We start from the raw sequence: 21,636 nt of genomic DNA, 5'->3' as shown, positions 1-21,636 counted from the left end.
TTTCCCATTCATTAAAAAAAAAAAAAAAAAAAAGCCCAAGCCATTGCTTTAGCTTTAGTCCATCGATCACGTTATCTCCAGTTGTCTTTGTTCTGCCTCCTTCAAGCAGATGACTTAAGGATTGGATTTTCTGGATTTTCTTTGTCAAAAGGATGAAAGAAAGAGAGAAGAATGAAAGAGAGAAGAGAGAGAGAAGAAGGAGAAGGAAAGAAAAAAAAAGAAAACAAAACATGAAAATTTTTATCCATATAATGCTTACAAAGTAAAGAAATAGATATAATCTACTTTGAATAAACCTAATATATGAGAACGGTGAATTACATATTAAAGATCACTTGGAATAACCTTTAACTACTAAATCCTATGTGCATCTAACATAGCATTCAATTCAATTCATACTTTTCCTACGTTTTTCACTTTCTATAACCATAACAGAAATTAACACAGCCTAAAAATATATCAATTGTCTGGCCTTGAAAGACATAAGATATGATGCATTCCGTACTTCCTTTAAGACACTGATATTCCTAAATACCAGATGTGTCATCTCCACGATACTGTAAAGCTGGAGAATGTATTGCATAGAATTTTTCTGAGCAGCAAAAACTGAGATGATTAATAGTTTCTGAAATCACTTCATAGGTTTATTTTAAGAAAAAAAGGATAGATTTTCATTTGGATATGGCATGGCACTGAATGGTGGATAATACTCCACAGAAACATGACCAATGTAGATATCAATCACCTATTTCAGTTATGTGGCGGTGTGCATACATGAGAAATTCAAATTAGAACCACATAACATGGAGAGAGAGTTGTGGACCTGCAGATTCAGTTACACATTAATAAAGCAGCTGTGATACCAATATTCCTCCTTCTTTAGAATATTCAGAAAAGAAGAAACAAAATTCTGTGACTTGTTAGCAGAGTGTTTGTTTCTAGATTCATTTTTTAAAATAATCAATTACAGATATAACTGATTATATGATTATTTATATAATTATGTATTACAAATATTGAGCAAGAGAAAATTCAGTCAATAAAAAGGAAAAACATGCTCAACAACGAAAAAACAGATAAAGGTAGTAATCTGAAATAAAGGACAGCTAGTATAAATATATTAGGCTTCAATGGTCTTTACTTATCAAAAATGCCTATTGCATTTAGAAAGATAAGTTGAAAAGAGAATGAATTGCATTCTGATGTTATTAAACGTGTTCTTCAATAGAAGAATTCCAGGGCAATCTTTTGACAGGAAGAGGGTCAAGGGTGATCGAGAGGAAGGATTTCAGGATGCCAGAACGGAAGGCGCCTCAGAGGATGAACTGTGAGCCTTGCCCTGTCATTTCGCGGGCACACCGAGGCCCAGAGTGCTCGCTGGAACTGCCACGGGAACCAGGGCATGAGGCTCCAGCTCCGTGCTCTCCATAGACCATTACCCTGTCCTGCCTCTATTTTGAGACTTTAAATGGAACTCCCACAGTATAATCATTAGAGCAATAATTATATGGCTAAGAGATTCTCTGTAAATAAAAATATCTTCTGTATTAATATTACTAACCTGTACTATCAATATTATTTTTTCTATTTACTATTACTTTTTTCTATTATGTAGTCCTACTCTTTCCTTGAGCTCTATTCAATAAATGTATTTCTAAGTTCTGAATGAATTTTGAATACATCTATATTTGTATACACCAATGACCAATTAAAATTTTTGAACAAATTATAATACAGTTCAGTTCCTAAATGGGACTCCAGTGTGGAGTTTCTGCAAAAAGATGCACATCAGAAAGTTAATAATAGAAAATATTCATGAATTAAGTGAAATATGTTTAAAAGAAAGTCTGAATCCTGTTTAAATTCTCTTCTAATCAGAAGATTCACGTGTCCCATATGAAAGAGGACACGTGTAACTATAGTTTGGGTATTTTGGATGAATCACTTCTACCTGGATACAACCTCTCGTTATGGAGGTTTTTTTTTGGCACTACCCTCTTAAATGTTTAACCTAAAAGAAACAAAGGCTTCGACAATTCAAACAAGATCCAAATGGTGCATAAAAAGGAACCACAAGGGGAAAAGGAGAATAGAGGCCCTTTATGACCTTTATAACTTTAAGGAACAAATGATGTCTGTAGAATCTCTAGCTTATTGGACCCACAACTCTGGATTATATGTTGCAGTAATATCTCTTAAGTGGCATCAGTTACACCCATCCCCCTGAGCACTGGGTGGTTAAATGCTGTGTACTTAAGCTAGCTGTTTAAAGGAATGCAATTACACTCAGAGTCTTCTCAGAGCTAAATTTCCTGAATGCAAATATTTCGCAGAAAAATAAACAGATCTCAGATATTAGTGGGAACCATTTAAAGTTTCTTGTCAACTTCCTAAGGTTACAATGTCTTTGCCACATATAAATTATCTTATATAAAGTATCTGACGTAACAGTGATAATAACAATCCCTTTTAATTGATGACACTGCCTTCGTTACAGACATCTTCTATTCTTCGGAGAAGTATTTAAGTGGGAAGGAAAGTACACTGAGAAAAGAACAGAATAAAACACTTAGCGGTACATCACTGGATTACTTACAAGGCAGCCTTCCGTGGTTGTGTATCTTTACTTCCACTGCTCTTGGGATCACCTGAGTTACCTGTCCCTCGGGAGGTGCTGGGCAGGGGAGTATTAGAGGAAAAGGAACTGGGAGCACTGCCGGCATTACGAGTCCGCAATGAATCATCTGAAAGTAATACGTGTACAGTCAGCCAGATGGAATATACTTAGAGAGATGCGAACCTTAGAGAAGGTTAATGATAACTGACTTTGTTTCCCTTCTTTTAAAGTCAACTTTATTAAGGTATAATTTATATACAATAAATTGCACAAATTTAAGGTTCTGACATCTGTATACACCCATGAAGCCATCACCACAATCAAGAGTGAACACACCCATCACTGGATGTTTGTTCCGCCTCCTTGTCATCCCTCCCTCCACCCCCCTCCCCCACTCCAGGCAACCACAGACCTGCCTCCTGTCACTACAGATTAGTTTGCATTTTATAGAATATTGTATAAATGGAATCATACAGTATGTATGCTTTTTTGTCTGCCTTCTTTCATGCAGCATAATTATGCTGCGATTCATCCACATCAATACTTCATCCTTTTTATTGCTGACTGGTATTCCCATTGCACAGACATGGCAAAATTTGTCTATCCATTCTCCTATCGATAGACATTATGATTTTTTTTCCAAAAAATTTGTAATCTATTACAAATAGAGCTGCTATGGACAACTGTGTGCATGTCTGTGTATGGACATATGTTTTAACTTCTCTTCAGTAAAAGTCTTGGAATGGAACTGCTGAGTCACATAGTAAGTGTATATTTAACTTCATAAGGAACTGCCAACCTGCTGTCCAAAGTGATTAGACCATTTTGCATTTCCAACAGCAACATGTGAGAGTCCTGGAAAGTTTCTCCACCTCCTCACACATACTTCATATCGTGAGTCTTTTTAGTCATTCTAGTGGGTGTGAAGCGGTATCTCCTTGTGTGTTTGTGTGTGGGGGGGGGTTACTCATTGCTTTAATTTGCATTTCTTAATGGTTACTGATCTCAAGCATCTTTTTACTTATTTGTATATCTTCTTTCATGAAGTGCGTGTTCAAATTTTTTCCCATTTTAAAATCAGTTGCCTGATTTGTTTTAAAGATCTTTGTATATTCTTAAAACTAAAAATAGAACTACCATATGATCCTGCAATCCCACTCCTGGGCATATATCCAGAGAAAACCGTAATTCAAAAAGATACAGGCACCCCAATGTTCACTGCAGCACTATTTACAAGAGCCAAGACATGGAAGCAACCTAAATGTCCATCAACAGAGGAATGGATAAAGAAGATGTGGTGGAATATAGACTATTACTCAGCCATAAAAAAGAATAAAATAATGCCATTTGCAGCAACACGGATGGACCTAGAGATGATCATAATAAGTGAAGTGAGCCAGAGAAAGATAAATATCATATGATATTGCTTGTATGTGGAATCTAAAAAAAAAAAAGATACAAATGAACTTATTTCCAAAGTAGAAAGAGACTCACAGACATAGAAAACTAACTTATGGTTACCAAAGGGGAAAGGCAGGAAAAGGGGGGGAGGGATAAATTAGGAGGTTGGGATTAACATATACACCCTGCTATATAAATAATAAAATAGATAACCAACGAGCAACTACTGTATAGCATAGGGAACTAGTCTCAGTATTTTGTAATAATCTATAAGGAAAGAGGACCTGAGGCAGAATGTATGTATAACTGAATTGCTGTGCTGTGCGCCTGAAATTAACACAATATTGTAAATCAACTATACTTCAACTTAAAAAAAAAGATCTTTGTATATTCTGGATACAAGTCCTTTGTCAGGTATATGTAATATGAATATTTTCTCCTAATCTGTGTCCTGCCTTTTATTTTTTTAATGCTCTATTTCAAAGTGCTAAAACTTTACATTTTTATGAAGTCCAATATGTTAATTTTTTTCTTTATGGTTTGGAAAAACTTTTGTCAATTCCAAAATCAAAAAGACTCCCTTCTATATTTTCTTCAGAAATGTCAGTTTTAGCTTTTATGCTTAAGTTTAGAATACATTTTGAGTTAATTTTGTGTACAGTTGTGAGATAAGAATTGAGGTTCAGTTCTTTGGGTTTTTTATGGATATCCAATTGTTCTAGTATTATTTTAAAAAGTACAATCACATCACCTTTGTTGAAACTCAGCTGACTATGTATGTCAGGGCAGGGCACACAGTCTTGAGTACTGAAGCTGTAGTAGTAAATGATGAAATCAGGTAACTGATATTCTCTAACTTTAATTTTTTTCAAAATACTCAGTTCTATGAATTTGAATATGCAGTAAATTTCAAAAAGACTGTCAAAATTTTTATCAGGATTGCACTGAATCTCTGGCTCAATTTAAAATGAACTGACATCATAACAATATTACGTTTTCTAATCCATAAACATGGTACAGCTTTCCATTTATTTATGTCTTCTTTAATTTCTTTCAGCAACATTTTGGAAGTTCTGAGTGTGCATTTAGCACACATTTTATTAAATTTATCACTAAGCATTTAAAATCTTTGAAGTTATTTTAAATGTTATCTTTAAATAGACAATTTTTTAAAGTATTAGATTGACAGAAAAATTGAGAAGAGAGTATGAAGAATTCCCACCTACCCCTTTCACCCAGTTCCCCTATTATTAACACCTTACATTTACATACTATACTTGGTACAATTAGTGAGCCAGTGGTGACACATCATTATTAACAAAAATCCACAGTGTGTTTGGATTCTGTCAGTCTCACCCAATGTCTGTTTGTCTCAGGGTCCCATCCAGGGCACCACAGTGCACTTACTTGTCAGGTCTCCTTAGGCTCTCCTTGGCTGGGACAGTTTCTTAGCCTTTCCTTGCTTTTGATGACCTTAACAGTTTTTAGGGGTACTGGTCAAATATTTTGTAGGCTGTGCCCCTACTGGAATTTGTCTGATGCTTTTCTCACAATTAGACTAGGGATCTGGGTTTGAGGGAGGATGAGAAGAGGTGAAGTAGCACCTCCATCACATCGTGTCAAGGAGGAACACTGTGACAAATTTTTTCTCGTTATATGTGTTTTATTTATACTTCATGACGGATCACTAGAAATGGGATTTTTTGAGGCATAGACTATTTTTTAAAACTAGGATTCTTGATGAACTTGACCAAACTGCTTCCAAAGGGTTCCACTAATTTTCATACCCACCAAAAATGGATACATTGCAATGTGTTTCCCTGAATCCTTACTAGAATTCCCTTTACATTTCCCCCAGTCTGTGGTGCCCACATAGCTTTGGAATGGCTGCAATTGATGACTGATGGATTCACCTTAAGTAAAAAGCATCAATTAGATCTTCCGCTCTACACTTGACCTTACCTTTATTTTATTTAACACTACTCCCGCTACACCCTCTCCGGGCTCCAGCCAAACAGCCTGCTGTCGCTCCCTGAAGACACAAGAGTCAGCTTTTGCTTCTGACAGGTCCTCTGCATGGGACAGTAGTCCATACCCATCTCTGCCTGTCAAAATCCTAGCGTACCTTAAGGTTCACCTCAAATGATAATCATCCTAAAGCCCGTCTTAAGCCACAAAAGTAAATAAAATCTCTTCTCTCTGTGAACACTTAATACATTTGTTAAGAGACATTTTGCTCCCATTTTCTCTTTGTAGATCAGATATGTAATTGTATAGTGACTTTTTCCTCAGTCTGTAATTCATTAAGTAATAAATAATAAGTAATAAGCACATTTTTCTAATCAAGAAACCTAGGAGATATTTCATTCAACCTATTCCCTCTCCCCAAAATAATACCGAAATTTTAAGATAGAATACTTTTCAAATATTTTAATAAATAATTTACCCTTATGAGAGACATGCTTTTATTTAAGGCTTTGGATGTTAAGTTTTAGAATCTACATATCATACACAAGCCTACCTTGTTTTATTGCTCTTCACTTTACTGCAGATAGAACAGAAAATGCATTTTTTATAAATTGAAGGTTTGTGGCAACACTGCGCCCAGCAAGTCTAACAGCACCATTTTTCCAACAGCATTTGCTCGCTTCTTGTCTTCGTGTCAGATTTTGATAATTCTTACAATATTTCCAACTGTTTATTATTTTATTTATGGTGGTCTGTGATCATGATCTTTGATGTTACTATTGCAATTGTCTTGTGGCACCATGAACCTCACTCACATAAGATGGAAAACTTGGGCTCCCCTGGTGGTGCAGTGGTTAAGAATCCGCTTGCCAATGCAGGGGACACAGGTTCGAGCCCTGGTCCAGGAAGATCCCACATGCCGCGAAGCAGCTAAGCCAGTGCACCACAGCTACTGAGCCTGTGCTCTAGAGCCTGTGAGTCACAACTACTGAAGCCTGCATGTCACAACTACTGAAGCCCATGTGCCACAACTACTGAAGCCCGCGTGCCTAGAGCCCGTGCTCCGCAACAAGAGAAGCCACTGCAGTAAGCCTGCGTGCTGCAATGAAGAGTAGCCCCCGCTCACCGCAACTAAAGAAAGCCCACACAGCAAGGAAGACCCAACACAGCCATAAATAAATAAATAAATAAATAAATAAAAATAAAGTTCCCTTAAAAAAAGAACACTTGTCAAAAAAAAAGACGGCAAACTTAATCAATTTATGTTGTGTCTGTTCTGATTGCTCCATTTACTGGCCATTCCCCCATCTCTCGCCTCCTCAGGCCTCCCTGTTCCCTGAGACACAATAATATTGTGTCCAATAAAGGCCATACCTACTTGTTATGTGTTGTCTATGGCTGCTTTTACTCTGTCACACCAGAGTTGAGTAATTGTGACAGAAACCAATCGGCCAACAGAGCCCAAAATATTTATCATGTGGCCCTTTACCCCTGGTATAAACTTTCAAATACATAATATTGTAACTGTTTAGCAGCATATGATCCACAGTGAAGCCCTGCTGTTTTTAGCTTCCTTAAAAATTATTGCAAAAACTTTTAGTCTATGCCTCATTACGTCCTCAGACCATGGTAAAACCTATCTTATTTTGTCCTTTTCCTCTTTTGCAAATATCGAACTCTGACTCTTGACACAGTGAAAACAAAATAGTATTGTTAACATCTTCTTAATTGCTAGGGAAAAGTTTAATTTCTTTGCTATTTGATAAAGATATAAATTTAGGGAAACTGTAACTAGAAATAAAGAAATGGGCCATTTAAGGAAAATCATATTTTATTAAATTTAACAATTTTTTGAAGAGCTCAGATTTCTACTTACCAGTTAGTGAAATCACAGAAGTCTTTGTTAACCCTGAGACAGAAGGTGTATATGCTGCTGTAGAACTTTTACTAGAAAAGAACATGATTTAGTTAAAATACAAGCATATGCTTCTTTCGATCCCAGTCATCTAGCACTAGGTCTTTCCTAATCTTTTTTTTAATGCTTTCCTCTACTTCTTATGAAACATGCTTGCTATTTTTATTTCTCATTTATTTTTTACACTCCATGCCTCACAATAATTACTTTGTCTTTAACTTAAAATCATCTCCTTAAACTTCTGCTACATCAAAATAACAGGTTTTCTATTGATGCTCAGCCAAAACAGGTAATGTGGATAAAATTTTCCTGGAAATAACTTATCTTTAGTTCTAATCTCTCTTGTCCATCTTGAGATCACCCTATTGGCTAGGAACTTTAGAAGGATCTACCAATAATGTCCAAAAACATAGCTGAAAATCTAGAATAAGCTTTTTATTCAATCTTTTATAAAAGGATAAAAATAATAAAAGAAAAACATTTTTCCCGTAACATGTTATATTTTTGATAAATAGTTTTGAAGACATTTATGTTCCCTTAAAATTACTTCACTTGCCGCTTGATATACAGCTGTTATATACTATGTGTGTGCAATATACATAAAATTCATGGTCATTTAATTTATGCTGATTCTCCCCTAATCTTAACTGTTTATAATTTTGTGTTCTGGGCCAAAAGGGAGACTACACATTCATCTACCATCAGGAGAACTGTGTTGTCACCACTTTACCACAGAAACAGGCCAGTGGCTTCTTTACGGACAGAAACAACACTAGCTGCAAACGGATGTCCACATCCATTTAGTAAATGGGGCACGTTCATACCCATTTAGAAGTTCTGTGGCATAGGTGATATAGCACAAACAACACACGGATTCCATGATGTTGTTATAGAGCATCAGGACAGTCGTCTTCCTAGAATTCCAGGATACCTATTTCTTATGCAAATTCGTAGACTACTTTTTTTTTTAACATGAAAACTTTATAGAAGATAACTTAGAAATTACTGACCTATAAAAACCTAAAAAATAATCCTGATTTTATTTAATAATTCACTGAATTATTTAATAATTCAATTCATTTCACATAAAGATGTATAAGATGAAAATTAAGTCAGAACATGACCCATATATACGCTGTCTACAAGAGACTGACTTCAGACCTAGGGACACGTACAGACTGAAAGTGAGGGGATGGAAAAAGACATTCCATGCACATAGAAATCAGCAGAAAGCTGGAGTAGCAATATTCATATCAGACAAAATCAACTTTAAAATAAAGAATGTTACAAGAGACAAGGAAGGACACTACATAATGATCAAGGGATCAATCCAAGATGAAGATATAACAATTGTAAATATTTATGCACCAAACATAGGAACACCTCAATACATAAGGCAAATGCTAACAGCCATAAAAGAGGAAATCGACAGTAACACAATAATCGTGGGGGACGTTAACACCCCATTTATACCAATGGACAGATCATCCAGACAGAAAATTAATAAGGAAACACAAGCCTTAAATGACACATTAGACCAGATAGACTTAATTGATAATTACAGGACATTCCAACCGAAAGCAGCAGATTACACTTTCTTCTCAAGTGCGCATGGAACATTCTCTAGGACAGATTACATCTTGGGTCACAAATCAAGCCTCAATAAATTTAAGAAAACTGAAATCATATCAAGCATCATTTCAGACCACAATGCTATGAGATTAGAAATCAGCTGCAGGAAAAAAATTGTAAAAAACACAAACACATAGAAGCTAAACAATATGTTATTAAATAACCAATGGGTAACTGAAGAAATCAAAGAGGAAGTCAAAAAATACCTAGAAACAAATGACAACGAAAACATGACGACCCAAAACCTATGGGATACAACAAAAAGCAGTTCGAAGAGGGAAGTTTATAGCAATACAATCTTACTTCAAGAAACAAGAAAAATCTCAAACAACCTAACCTTACACGTAAAGCAACTAGAGAAAGAAGAAACAAAACCGAAAATTAGTAAAAGAAAAATCATAAAGATCAGAGCAGAAGTAAACGAAATAGAAATGAAGAAAACAACAGCAAAGATCAATGAAACTAAAAGCTGGTTGTTTGAGAAGATAAACAATATTGATAAACCTTTAGCCAGACTCATCAAGAAAAAAAAGGGAGAGGACTCAAATCAATAAAATTAGAAATGAAAAAGGAGAAGTTACAACTGATACCACAGAAATACAAAGGCTCATAAGAGACTACTACAAGCAACTATATGCCAATAAAATGGACAACCTGGAAGAAATGGACAAATTCTTAGAAAGATATAACTTTCCAAGACTGAACCAGGAAGAAACAGAAAATATGAACAGACCAATCACAAGTAATGAAATTGAAATTGTGATTAAAAATCTTCCAACAAACAAAAGTCCTGGACCAGACGACTTCACAGGTGAATTCTATCAAGCATTTAGAGAAGAGCTAACATCCATCCTTCTCAAACTCTTCCAAAAAATTGCAGAGGAAGGAACACTCCCAGGCTCATTCTACGAGGCCACCATCACCCTGACACCAAAACCAGACAAAGATAAGATATCACGAAAAAGAAAATTACAGGCCAATATCACTGAGGAACACAGACACAAAAATCCTCAACAAAATACTAGCAAACAGAATCCAACAACACATTAAAAGGATCATACGCCATGAACAAGTGGGACTTATCCCAGAGATACTAGGATTCTTCAATATATGCAAATCAATCAATGTGATATACTATATTAAAAAATTGAAGAATAAAAACCATATGATCATCTCAATAGATACAGAAAAGGCTTCTGACAAAATTCAACACCCATTTATGATAAAAACTCTCCAGAAAGTGGGCACAGAAGGAACCTACCTCAACATAATAAAGGCCATATACGACAAATCCACAGCAAACATCATTCTCAATGGTGAAAAACTGAAAGCATTTCCTTTAAGTTCAGGAACAAGACAAGGATGTCCACTCTTGCCACTATTATTCAACATAGTTTTGAAAGTCCTAGCCACGGCAATCAGAGAAGAAAAAGGAATAAAAGGAATCCAAATTGGAAAAGAAGTAAAACTGTCACTGTTTGCAGATGACATGATACTATACATAGAAGCCACCAGAAAACGAGTAGAGTTTTCCAATGAATTTGGTAAAGTTGCAGGATACAAAATTAATACAAAGAAATCTCTTGCATTCCTATACACTAACAATGAAAAATCAGAAAGAGATATTAAGGAAACAATCCTATTTACCATTGCAACAAGAGAATAAAATACCTAGGAATAAACCTACCTAAGGAGACAAAAGACTTGTACTCAGAAAACTATATGATACTGATGAAAGAAATCAAAGACGACACAAACAGATGGAGAAACATACCATGTTCTTGAATTGGAAGAATCAATACTGTGAAAATGACTATACTTCCCAAAGCAATCAACAGATTCAATGCACTCCCTATCAAATTACCAATGGCACTGTTCACAGAATTAGAACAAAAAATTTTACAATTTGTATAGAAACACAAAAGATCCTGAATAGCCAAAGCAATCTTGAGAAAGAAAAACAGAGCTGGAAGATCAGGGTCCCTGACTTCAGACTACACTACAAAGCTACATTCATCAAGACAGTATGGTACAAGCACAAAAACAGAAAAATAAATCAATGGAACAGGATACAAAGCCCAGAGATAAACCCAACACACCTATGGTCACCTAATCCATGACAAAGGAGGCAAGAATATACAATAGGGAAAAGACAGTCTCTTCAGTAAGTGGTGCTGGGAAAACTGGACAGCTACATGTAAAAGAATAAAATTAGAACACTTCCTAACACCACACACAAAAATAAACTCAAAATGGATTAAAGACCTAAATGTAAGGCCAGACACTATAAAACTCTTAGAGGAAAACATAGGAAGAACACTCTGACATAAATCTCAGAAAGATCTTTTTTGACCCACTTCCTAGAGTATGAAAATAAAAACAAAAATAAACAAGTGGGACCTAATTAAACTTAAAAGTTTTTGCACAGCAAAGGAAACCATAAACCAAACGAAAAGACAACGCTCAGAATGGGAGAAAATATTTTCAAACAAAGTAACTGACAAGGGATTAATCTCTAAAATATATAAACAGCTCATGCAGCTCAATATCAAAAAAAAAAAAACAACCTAATGAAAAAATGGGCAGAAGACCTAAATAGACATTTCTGCAAAGAAGACATACAGATGGCCAAGAAACACATGAAAAGGTGCTCAACGCCACTAATTATTAGCGAGATGCAAGTCAAAACTACAATGAGGTATCACCTCACACCAGTCCGAATGGCCATCATCAAAAAATCTACAAAGAAAAATGCTGGAGAGGATGTGGAGAAAACGGAACTCTCCTACACTGCTGGTGGGAATGTAAATTGGTACAGCCACTATGGAGAACACAATGGAGGTTCCTCAAAAAACTAAAAATAGAATTACCATATGACCCAGCATATACCTGGGCATATACCTGGAGAAAACCATAATTCAAAAAGATACATGCACACCAATATTCACTGCAGCACTATTTACAACAGCCAGGACATGGAAGCAACCTAAATGCCCATCAACAGAGGAATAGATAAAGAAGATGTGGTACATATAGACAAGGGAATATTACTCAGCCATAAAAAGGAACAAAATAGTGCCATTTGCAGAGGCATGGATAGACCTAGAGACTGTCATACAGAGTGAAGTAAGTCAGAAATAGAAAAAGGAACATTGTATAATATCACTTATAAGTGGAATCTAGAAAAATGGTACAGATGAACTTATTTGCAAAGCAGAAATAGAGACACAGATGTAGAGAACAAACTTATGGATACCAAGGGGGAAGGGAGGTCAGGATGAATTGGGAGATTGGGATTGACAATAAACACACTACTATGTATAAAATAGATAACCAATGAGAACCTACTGTATAGCACAGGGAAGTCTACTCAATGCTCTGTGGTGACTTAAATGGGAAGGAAATCTAAAAAAGAGGGGATATATGTATACGTATAACTGATTCACTTTGCTGTTGCTAACACAACATTGTAAAGCAACTATACTCCAATAAAAATTAATTAAAAAATAAAATAAAATAAAAATTAAGTCAAAATGTGAGTAGCTGACAGATCATACCCAGCACACTTGTCTAAGTTGCCATATTTTGCATGAAAAGCTTGATTATTAAAAGACTGGCTTCGAATCAATTTGGATTTCTTGATTTCTTTGCCTAGAGTAACAAGCAAAAGGAAAATGCAATTGTTTAGTTCATCAGTTCATCCTTAGCTGCCCCAGCCCCATTTCCTCTCCAACTCCCACAATTTTCAGTAAAACACTGACAGGTGTAGCTTCCTTTCCTTAGCTTGACCTGACTGGTGTATCTCTTACCCCTACTGCCCATTAAGAACCACCAAAACAGCTAACAGTAAAAGGCAAAAGGTGCCTTCAAATGATATATCTCATCTCATGGAGTGACTTCCCTGTAATTATTGTTTAGGAAAGGAAAAAAGGAGACACAAAAACAAGTTTCTTACTTGTGGATGGGGTGCCAGAAGAGGGTCCAGGGACAGAAATGGGGATGTTCTTGGGCAGAGTTGTTGGTGTCTTGGTGTCTCTACCTAAAACAAACTCTGATTTAAGTGCTATAATTTCCTCTGAGTTTTTATTAATTTCCATACACATACAAGGCAATGCAGAGAATATGAATCACTATCCCTAGTGAAGCAACACTCTTTTCCAAATCTTACTTTTTATATATTTAAATATTTCAATCTTAGTTATTCAGTGATCAATTTTGCAATCTTATTGCTGTTACCAAACTTCAAACTTTCCTTTGGAGGATCTGAACCTCCACATTGATCCTCACCATTTATTCATGTACTCCTAAACCTATATCACAGTTAGCAGCCAATTTTTGAAAACAACTTTGATAAATGAAAGAAAGTGAAGTGATTTTTCATATTAAATTAAAAACTAAGCATGGTCTCTCAGCACGCTAGGATGCAACATCAGTTGGGTACCTTGGTGATAAAGACATGCGAAAACTACTTACGTTTCTTTTCAAAGGTTTTATCACTCATGGGCCTTCCATCATTTTGTTGCTTTTCTTTTTCTAATTGTTCCTATTAATAAAACAGTATCTTAGCATTAAAGGTAAGCATTAGATTTAGAAAATTGTTCTAATCAGAAATTACTCTAAGCTTTAGAGGTACAGATACAGTTCACAAAAATACATAACAGAAGTAATTTGTTTTTCCAAATTAGTGTCTAAAGAAGTCACAGTTCTTTCAGATTTGTGTTTTTTTTAACATCTACAGAATTGCGCCCTTGGAGGCTTGTCAAACTAAAACAATGAGTTTAGTATCATTGTTGTGATGAGCCGTTAATTTCTACAACGTATTTACCCATTCTCATCAGCAAAATGTGTTACTACTGGCCCTTTCCATTTCTGACTGATACGTGGCAAAATAATGTTCTTCTTTTAAAAGACTGAGAGAAAAAGAAATGATCTTTTAGATATTATTTAAATGTTCTATTGAAGTATAATACACATAGAGAAGGTGCACAAATATAAGTGTACAGCTCAATAAATTTTCCCAAAGTGAACACACCCATATAATCAGCTCCCAGACCAAGAAACAAAATGTTACCCAAACTCAAAGAGTTCTTTATCCCAACAGAATAGCCAAGAAAAATCAATAAACATATCAAGTTCTGAACAAACATGGCATAACCGACATGTACAGAACACTACAATCAACACTGGAGAACATACATTCTTTTCAAGTGCATGTAAAATAAAAAGGCAGAGAAAATACGCAAGATAAAAAATTTTCCACATAGAACTGGACTGCATAAAAAACTATTAAATAAAAATTCTAAAACTGAAAATAAAACATGCAAAACTGAAAAATATCACCAAGTGGGCTTAACAGTAGTGTTACCTGCGCCATCTTTTCCTCTACTATCTCGATCATATTAATCACAGTTGTCTTGAAGTCCTTGCCTGCTAACTCTAGTATCAGGATCATCTGTGGATCTTTCTCTATTCTCTGATCTTTGTCTTGGGTTTATTAGGTCATTAAGTCCTAAAATTTTTTAGAGTCTGCTTATTCTCTACATCTTCTACCACTGGCAATCCTGAACTCTAATCTTTGGCTTAGACTGCTGAAATAATGCAATTTGCTTTTCAGAGGATTTCCACTTAAGTTTTTAATCTCACAGCATAATTCTCTGCAGAAAAATAGACAATATAAAAAATCAGAATTTTAGAACTGACAAATAGAGTAATGGAAATTTTAATATCAGTGGAGAGGCTCAGCAGCCAAATGCAGAGGGCAGGAAAAGAATTGGTGACACTGAAGATGGATCAACAGAAATTATTCACTCTGAGTAGCAGAGTTTAAGGAAAAAAAAAAAAAAGAAAGAAAGAACAAAGCCTCATGGACCTGTGGGATAGTATCAAAAGATTTAACATATGTGCAATTGGAGACCCAGAGGTATAAGAGTGAGGAACTGGGACAGAACATATATTGAAATAAATAATGGCTCAAACCTTCCCAAATTTGGGAAATGACACTCATTTACAGATTCAGGAAGCTCAGCAAAGCCAAGACAGAACAAATTTGAAGCTAATCATGCCTAAAAACATCACAAGCAAACTGCTAAAGATAAAAAAGAAAAGAAAAAATCTTGGAAGTAGACAGAGACAAACAATATTATATAGAGAAGAAGAATAATTCAAATGAGAACAGATGTTTTATCAGATGCTATGGAGACCACAACACAGACAGAAACACTTCTTAAAGTACAGTATAAAAAAGGCTGTAAACCCAGAATTCTGTATCCAATAAAAATATCCTTTAGAGAGAAAGGCACAAATAAGACATTCTAGATAAAGGAAAACAAAGATAATTTGTTACAAAATACTTGCACTCCGAGAACTTCCAAAGAAAGTTCTTCAGGCTGAAGGGAAAAAATAAGAGGGACATTTGGGTCCTAAGCAATGAATGAAGAGCACTGGAAATGGTAAACATCTGAGTAAACACACAGGTTTACTCTCTTAAGTTCTTCAAGATACATATGACAACTTAAAGCAAAAATTATCACACTGACTGGTGGGGTTTTCAGTGCAGATGTAATTCACATGACAAGTGTAACATAAAGAACAGTATGGAGCAGGTAAAGGGTTCTGTATCACTGTTAAATAAAGTGGTACAATATTAACAATAAGAAGACTATAAAAGGTTAGGTATGTCTGCTGTAATCTCTAGAGAAAACACCAAAAAGCAATTCAAAAAAAAGGGGGGGGGCGAAGAGACAGAGAGAAACACCAATCACTAAGATAAAAATATAAAAGGGGGGCTTCCCTGGTGGCGCAGTGGTTGAGAGTCCGCCTGCCGATGCAGGGGACGCGGGTTCGTGCCCCGGTCCGGGAGGATCCCACATGCCGTGGAGCGGCTGGGCCTGTGAGCCATGGCTTCTGAGCCTGCGCATCCGGAGCCTGTGCATCCGGAGCCTGTGCTCCGCAACGGGAGAGGCCACAGCAGTGAGGGGCCCGCGTACCGGGAAAAAAATATATATATATATACATATATATATATATATATATATATATATATATATATATAAAAGGGGGTATCACCATAGATTCTATATACATTAGAAGGATAATATAAGAATATTATAAACAACATATGCCAACAAATTTGACAGCTTAGATGACACGGACAAATTGGGGAGGGGAAGCAACTTATCAAATTGACAAAAAAGAAAGAAAATCTGAAGAGTACTATAGCTATTAAAGTAATTGAATGAATTATCAAAATCCTTCCAAAATGAAAACTTTGAGTCTTGATAGTTTCACTAGTGAATTCTATCAAACACTCAAGGAAGGAAAAAAAACAATTTTATACAAAATTTGTCAGAAAATAGAGGAAGTGGTAATACTATCCATCTCATTTTATGAGGCCAGAATAACTCTAATACCAAATTTAAAAGAACCAAGAAATGACCCCAAAAATTATAAACCAGTTCCCACTATGAATTTATGAATACAAAGGCAAAATTCCTTTAAATAAATTAGCCAAGCATCCAACAGCGGAGAAAAGGACAATATATCATCACCAAATAGAGTTTATCCCCAAAATACAAAATCGGTTTACCATTTGAAAAATCAATGTAACTCAGTGTTTTAACACAATGAAAGTAGAAAAACAAATATCATTTCAGGAAATGCAGAAACAGCATCTGGCTAAATTTAACAATCACTCATAAAAACTCTCAGCAGACTAGGAATAGAAGCGATAAAGGGCATCTATATAAAACCTATTGGTAACACCATACCTAATGATGAAAGATTGAACCGCTTCCCCCTAAGATCAGTAAAAAGACAAAGATGCCTACTTGCATCACTTTTATTAGTCAGAGGTCTCTTATTATACTGGAGGTCCTGGACCTTTTAATACGACAAAAAGAAAGAAATAAAAGGTACAAACACTGAACAGGAAGAAGTAATCCTACTGTACTAAAAGATGACATAATGGCTCAGGTAGACTCATGTCCTATTAAATCTAAAAACCAATTTCTACAACAAATAAGCAAACTTAGCACATTTTCAAAATACAAGGTTAATATACAAAAATCAATATTATTCTTAAACTCCAGCAACAAAAAACTGGAAAGTAAAACTTTAAATTACAATTCCATTTATAATGCCAAGACACGTAATATACTAGAAATAAATCTAACAAAAGACTGCCTTGAACTCTACACTTAACTCTACCAAAACTAAGAAGACTAAATAAATGAAGTGGTAGACAATGTTCATGGATTGGAAGACTTAATTGTTAAGATGTCAATTCTCCAAATTGACCTACAGATCAATGCTAATTAACACAATCCTAACTAAAATTCCAGCAGGCTTTTTATAGAAATTGATAAACTGATTCTAAACATTGTATCAAGATGAAAAGGGCCTCTACTGGCCAAAGCAATTTTTTAAAAAGTTGGAGAAGTTACCCTACCTGATTTTAAGAATTACTATAAAGTTATAGCGATCAAGATAGTTTGGAATTGCCAAAAAGATAAACCTATAAATCACTGCAACAGAATGGGAGTTAAGAAACAGACATATGTATATATGGACAACTGATTTTTTTTAAAAAGGTGCTAAGGCAATTCAATGGAAGTAAAGTTTTCAATAAATGGCATTAGAATAATTGCTCATTGAGATGGAAAAAATAAACATATATAAAAATTAACTTGAAATGAATCATAGACCTAAATGTAAAACCTAAAACTAAAATTCCTAGAAGAAAACATAGGAAAAAGTCTTTATAATTTGGGGATAGACAAAAGACTCTTAGAACAAAAAAGCATGAACTATGCTAAAAGAAAAAAAGGATAAGTTGGACTTCATCAAAATTAAAAACTTCTTCTCGTCCAAAGACACCATGAAGCACAGACTCCAAGAAAATATTCATAAAATGTATCTCTGACAAAGGAGTTGTATTCAGAGTTTATAAAGAACTCTCACAACTCAATAAGAAGATAAACAAAAATCACTTTAAAATCTGAAAAGAGACTTCATCAACTAAGATATAAGGATGGCCAATACACAAAGGAAAAGATGCTCAGCCTCCTTAGGCATCAGGGATAAGCAATTTGAGGTAACATTACATACCCACCCTCTCGAGCATTAGAGAGGATACGGGGTAACCGAAGCTCTCCACCACAGCCAGTGGGAATGCAAAACGGCACAGGCACTTTGTAAAACAGTCTTTGTTTTTAAGTTAAGTGTAGTTTACCATACGATCCAGCCATTCCATTCCTAAGTTATTTCCCCAAGAGAAATGAAAACTTATGTCCACTCAAAGACTTCTTCACTAATGTTCCTAAGCTAGAAGTAACCCAAATGTCCGTTAAGACGTGGATAAACACGTTGTGGTATATCCGCAGTACGGACTACTACTCAGAGGTAAAAAGGAATGACCTCTTTATATGCACAAAAACATGGATGAATCTCAAAGTAATCATGCTGATGGAAAGGAGCATGACCCAAAAAGGTACTAACATATGATTCAATTTATATAAATTCTAAAAAATGCAAACTAATTTACAGTGACAGAAACTAGATTAGTGGTTGCTAGGGACTAGAGTAGAAGATGTGAATCACTAAGGGGGCACAAGGAAATTTTTGAAGGAATGGCAACGTTTGGTATTTTATATTCTGGTTTCATGGATATGTCTATATGTCAAAATTCACCAAATTGCACACTTTAAGTATTTGCTGTTAATCGTAAGTCAATCGTACTTCAATGAGGTAGTTGTTTTTTTTTTAAAGGCTCTCAAATGTAGTTTTCCTTACAATTCATAAAAGAACATATTTCAAAAGGTCAGGATTCTTCTTTAGTCATTTAGGGAAAATAAAAGTAGTATGAAACTGAAAGAAATTATTGATTAGATTTAATAACAAAGCACAGTTAATACTGGTCAGAAAAGAGTACGTGTGTGTGTGTGTGTGTGTGTGTGTGAAAACATACCATTTCCAAAAGAAGTAGCTCTTCTCTTTCTTTCTCTTGATCCAACAAATCTTTTTCATAAAATTTTTTCTGAAACTAAGTTTAAAGTTTAAAATGAAATTGTGAAACATTAATGATGAGTCTCTGCCAATTTTTAAATATTCCTTTCAACATAAGGTAAAGAGAGTGTACTCACAGCGTCCATGGACATTTCCATTCTGTCCAACTCTAACACAGTCTGCAAAGAAAATGTTTTAAATTATTCAACAGTAATTAAATTAAATCAACTAATCATTTCTCAGAAAGACTCCTTTTCCAGAGGTTGGATCAAAGAAGAGACTTCTCCACTATGTGAAAGGCTAAATTAGAAAGTCTCTAAAGTTCTTCCCAACTCTATGTTGTGTTTTTAATCAACCTCTATATATTAACACCAAGATCCACTTAAACTTTTAAAAGTTTTTCAACTTAAGAAAAGCAAGTGTAGGGCTTCCCTGGTGGAGCAGTAGTTAAGAATCCACCTGCCAATGCAGGGGCCACAGGGCCCCTGGGCTGGGAAGATCCCACATGCCGCGGAGCAACTAAGCCCGTGCGCCACAACTACTGAGCCTGCGCTCTAGAGCCCGTGAGCCACAACTACTGAAGCCCACGCGCCTAAAGCCCGTGTTCGGCAATAAGAGAAGCCACCGCAATGAGAAGCCTGCGCACCGCAACAAAGAGTAGCCCCCACTCACCACAACTAGAGAAAGCCCGCGCACAGCAACAAAGATCCAACTCAGCCAAAAATAAATAAATTAATTACATTAAAAAAAAAAAAGAAAAGCAAGTGTAGAGGATTATTTTAAATACTAAACACATGCAATTTAGTTTCTAATAACTTCCTGTGCCACTCTTTTCTGAATCTTCAGAAATACAATATAATTTTTGAATTTTTTAAAAAAACTTTTAGCTAAATATATACAAAGCTAGGTATCATTGGGCTTAATATCCTTAGTTCCTTGCCACAGAAACTTTTGATTATTATGACATTTTAACCAATAGAAAAAACTTTACTCTGAAAGCATTCTCTTAATTTAGTATTTGTCTTTTCAAATACATTGGTCTGAAATAAATTATTTCAATCAAACAATGAATGGCCCATCTAATCCAGGGTTCTGTCTCTGATAGAGGACAGTACTTTTTTACAGGAGTAACTCTGATGGCCAGGATAAAGTACATTTATTCATATGCCCAAAGCTATCCATTGCAAACATAATATTTATTTGAAGTTTTATTTTTATGCTGAAATTTATGAAAATGTTATAATTTATGGCATGAAATAGCCCTTTTAAATGAAATTACTTTTCATCTTAAAAAACTGACTATTTCATTTTTATCCCAAAGCTTTGAATAGCTAGCTTCCTGAGAGGTTCCCATACCAATACATCAGTTTGATAAACATTATACTATAGGATTTTCATGGGACAGACTGACTTCCTCACGTGACACGTTCTTAAAATAAGGGCTGTACTACAGAATAATCCATTGAAAGTTAATAATCTATCAATTTAATTATATCATTTTTGCCCCTATTTATAGGGTTACCTTGAGTTACCTCTTCAGTTAATTCTCTCAAAAAAGTAACTGTCTCACGTTTACTATTTTGAAAGTTAATTCCATTGCTTACACTTCTGTAATTAAACGGTAAAGACAGAAACAAATGTTATGTGTATCTATGTTTTTAGATTTAGATGCATGTCCAGACTCTGGGTATTTCTGATTATTTCAGTTAATGAAAGAAGAATTTACATTTCAGTAAAATAAAATTATACTAATTAATACTAAGTTATCAAATCACTTTATTAAAAAGTTCCTGGGGCTTCCCTGGTGGCGCAGTGGTTGGGAGTCCGCCTGCCGATGCAGGGGCGCGGGTTCGTGCCCCGGTCCGGGAGGATCCCGCGTGCGGCGGAGCGGCTGGGTCCGTGGGCCATGGCCGCTGGGCCTGCGCGTCCGGAGCTTGTGCTCCGCAACTGGAGAGGCCACAACAGTGAGAGGCCCGCATACCGCAAAAAAAAAAAAAAAGTTCCTTATGCAACATCTGGCAATGATCTCTAGGGAAAAAAAAAAAAAAATCAAAGGACTCTTTTTGTTTTCCTCACCATCGACACCAAGTTACTTAACACA

The 21,636-nt window shown here is 35.4% G+C and overlaps 1 protein-coding gene across 1 annotated transcript in view; it reads right to left on the bottom strand.

Annotated features, from left to right (window-relative positions):
• Nucleotides 1–2,471: 2,471 nt before the first annotated feature.
• The window catches only part of LOC111176125 (serine/threonine-protein phosphatase 4 regulatory subunit 4), a 50,265-nt gene continuing 31,100 nt past the window's right edge, over nt 2,472–21,636 (bottom strand). Inside the window, exons 15-21 of the mRNA XM_089908162.1 lie at nt 19,673–19,714; nt 19,498–19,572; nt 14,007–14,076; nt 13,489–13,572; nt 13,091–13,184; nt 7,863–7,933; nt 2,472–2,744 (exon numbers count right to left, since the gene is read on the bottom strand). Of these exons, the coding sequence (XP_089764288.1) occupies nt 2,593–2,744; nt 7,863–7,933; nt 13,091–13,184; nt 13,489–13,572; nt 14,007–14,076; nt 19,498–19,572; nt 19,673–19,714 (588 nt within the window). The 3' untranslated portion in view covers nt 2,472–2,592. The remainder of the gene's footprint in view (nt 2,745–7,862; nt 7,934–13,090; nt 13,185–13,488; nt 13,573–14,006; nt 14,077–19,497; nt 19,573–19,672; nt 19,715–21,636) is intronic.

This window comes from Delphinapterus leucas, chromosome 2 (assembly GCF_059928025.1).
Source record: "Delphinapterus leucas isolate spDelLeu-1000000601 "Yukka" chromosome 2, BTC_Dleu_Yukka2, whole genome shotgun sequence".
NCBI classification, from domain to species: domain Eukaryota; kingdom Metazoa; phylum Chordata; class Mammalia; order Artiodactyla; family Monodontidae; genus Delphinapterus; species Delphinapterus leucas.
Note: the sequence above shows the minus strand (reverse complement) of the source record. Positions and strands in the feature narration are given on the sequence as shown.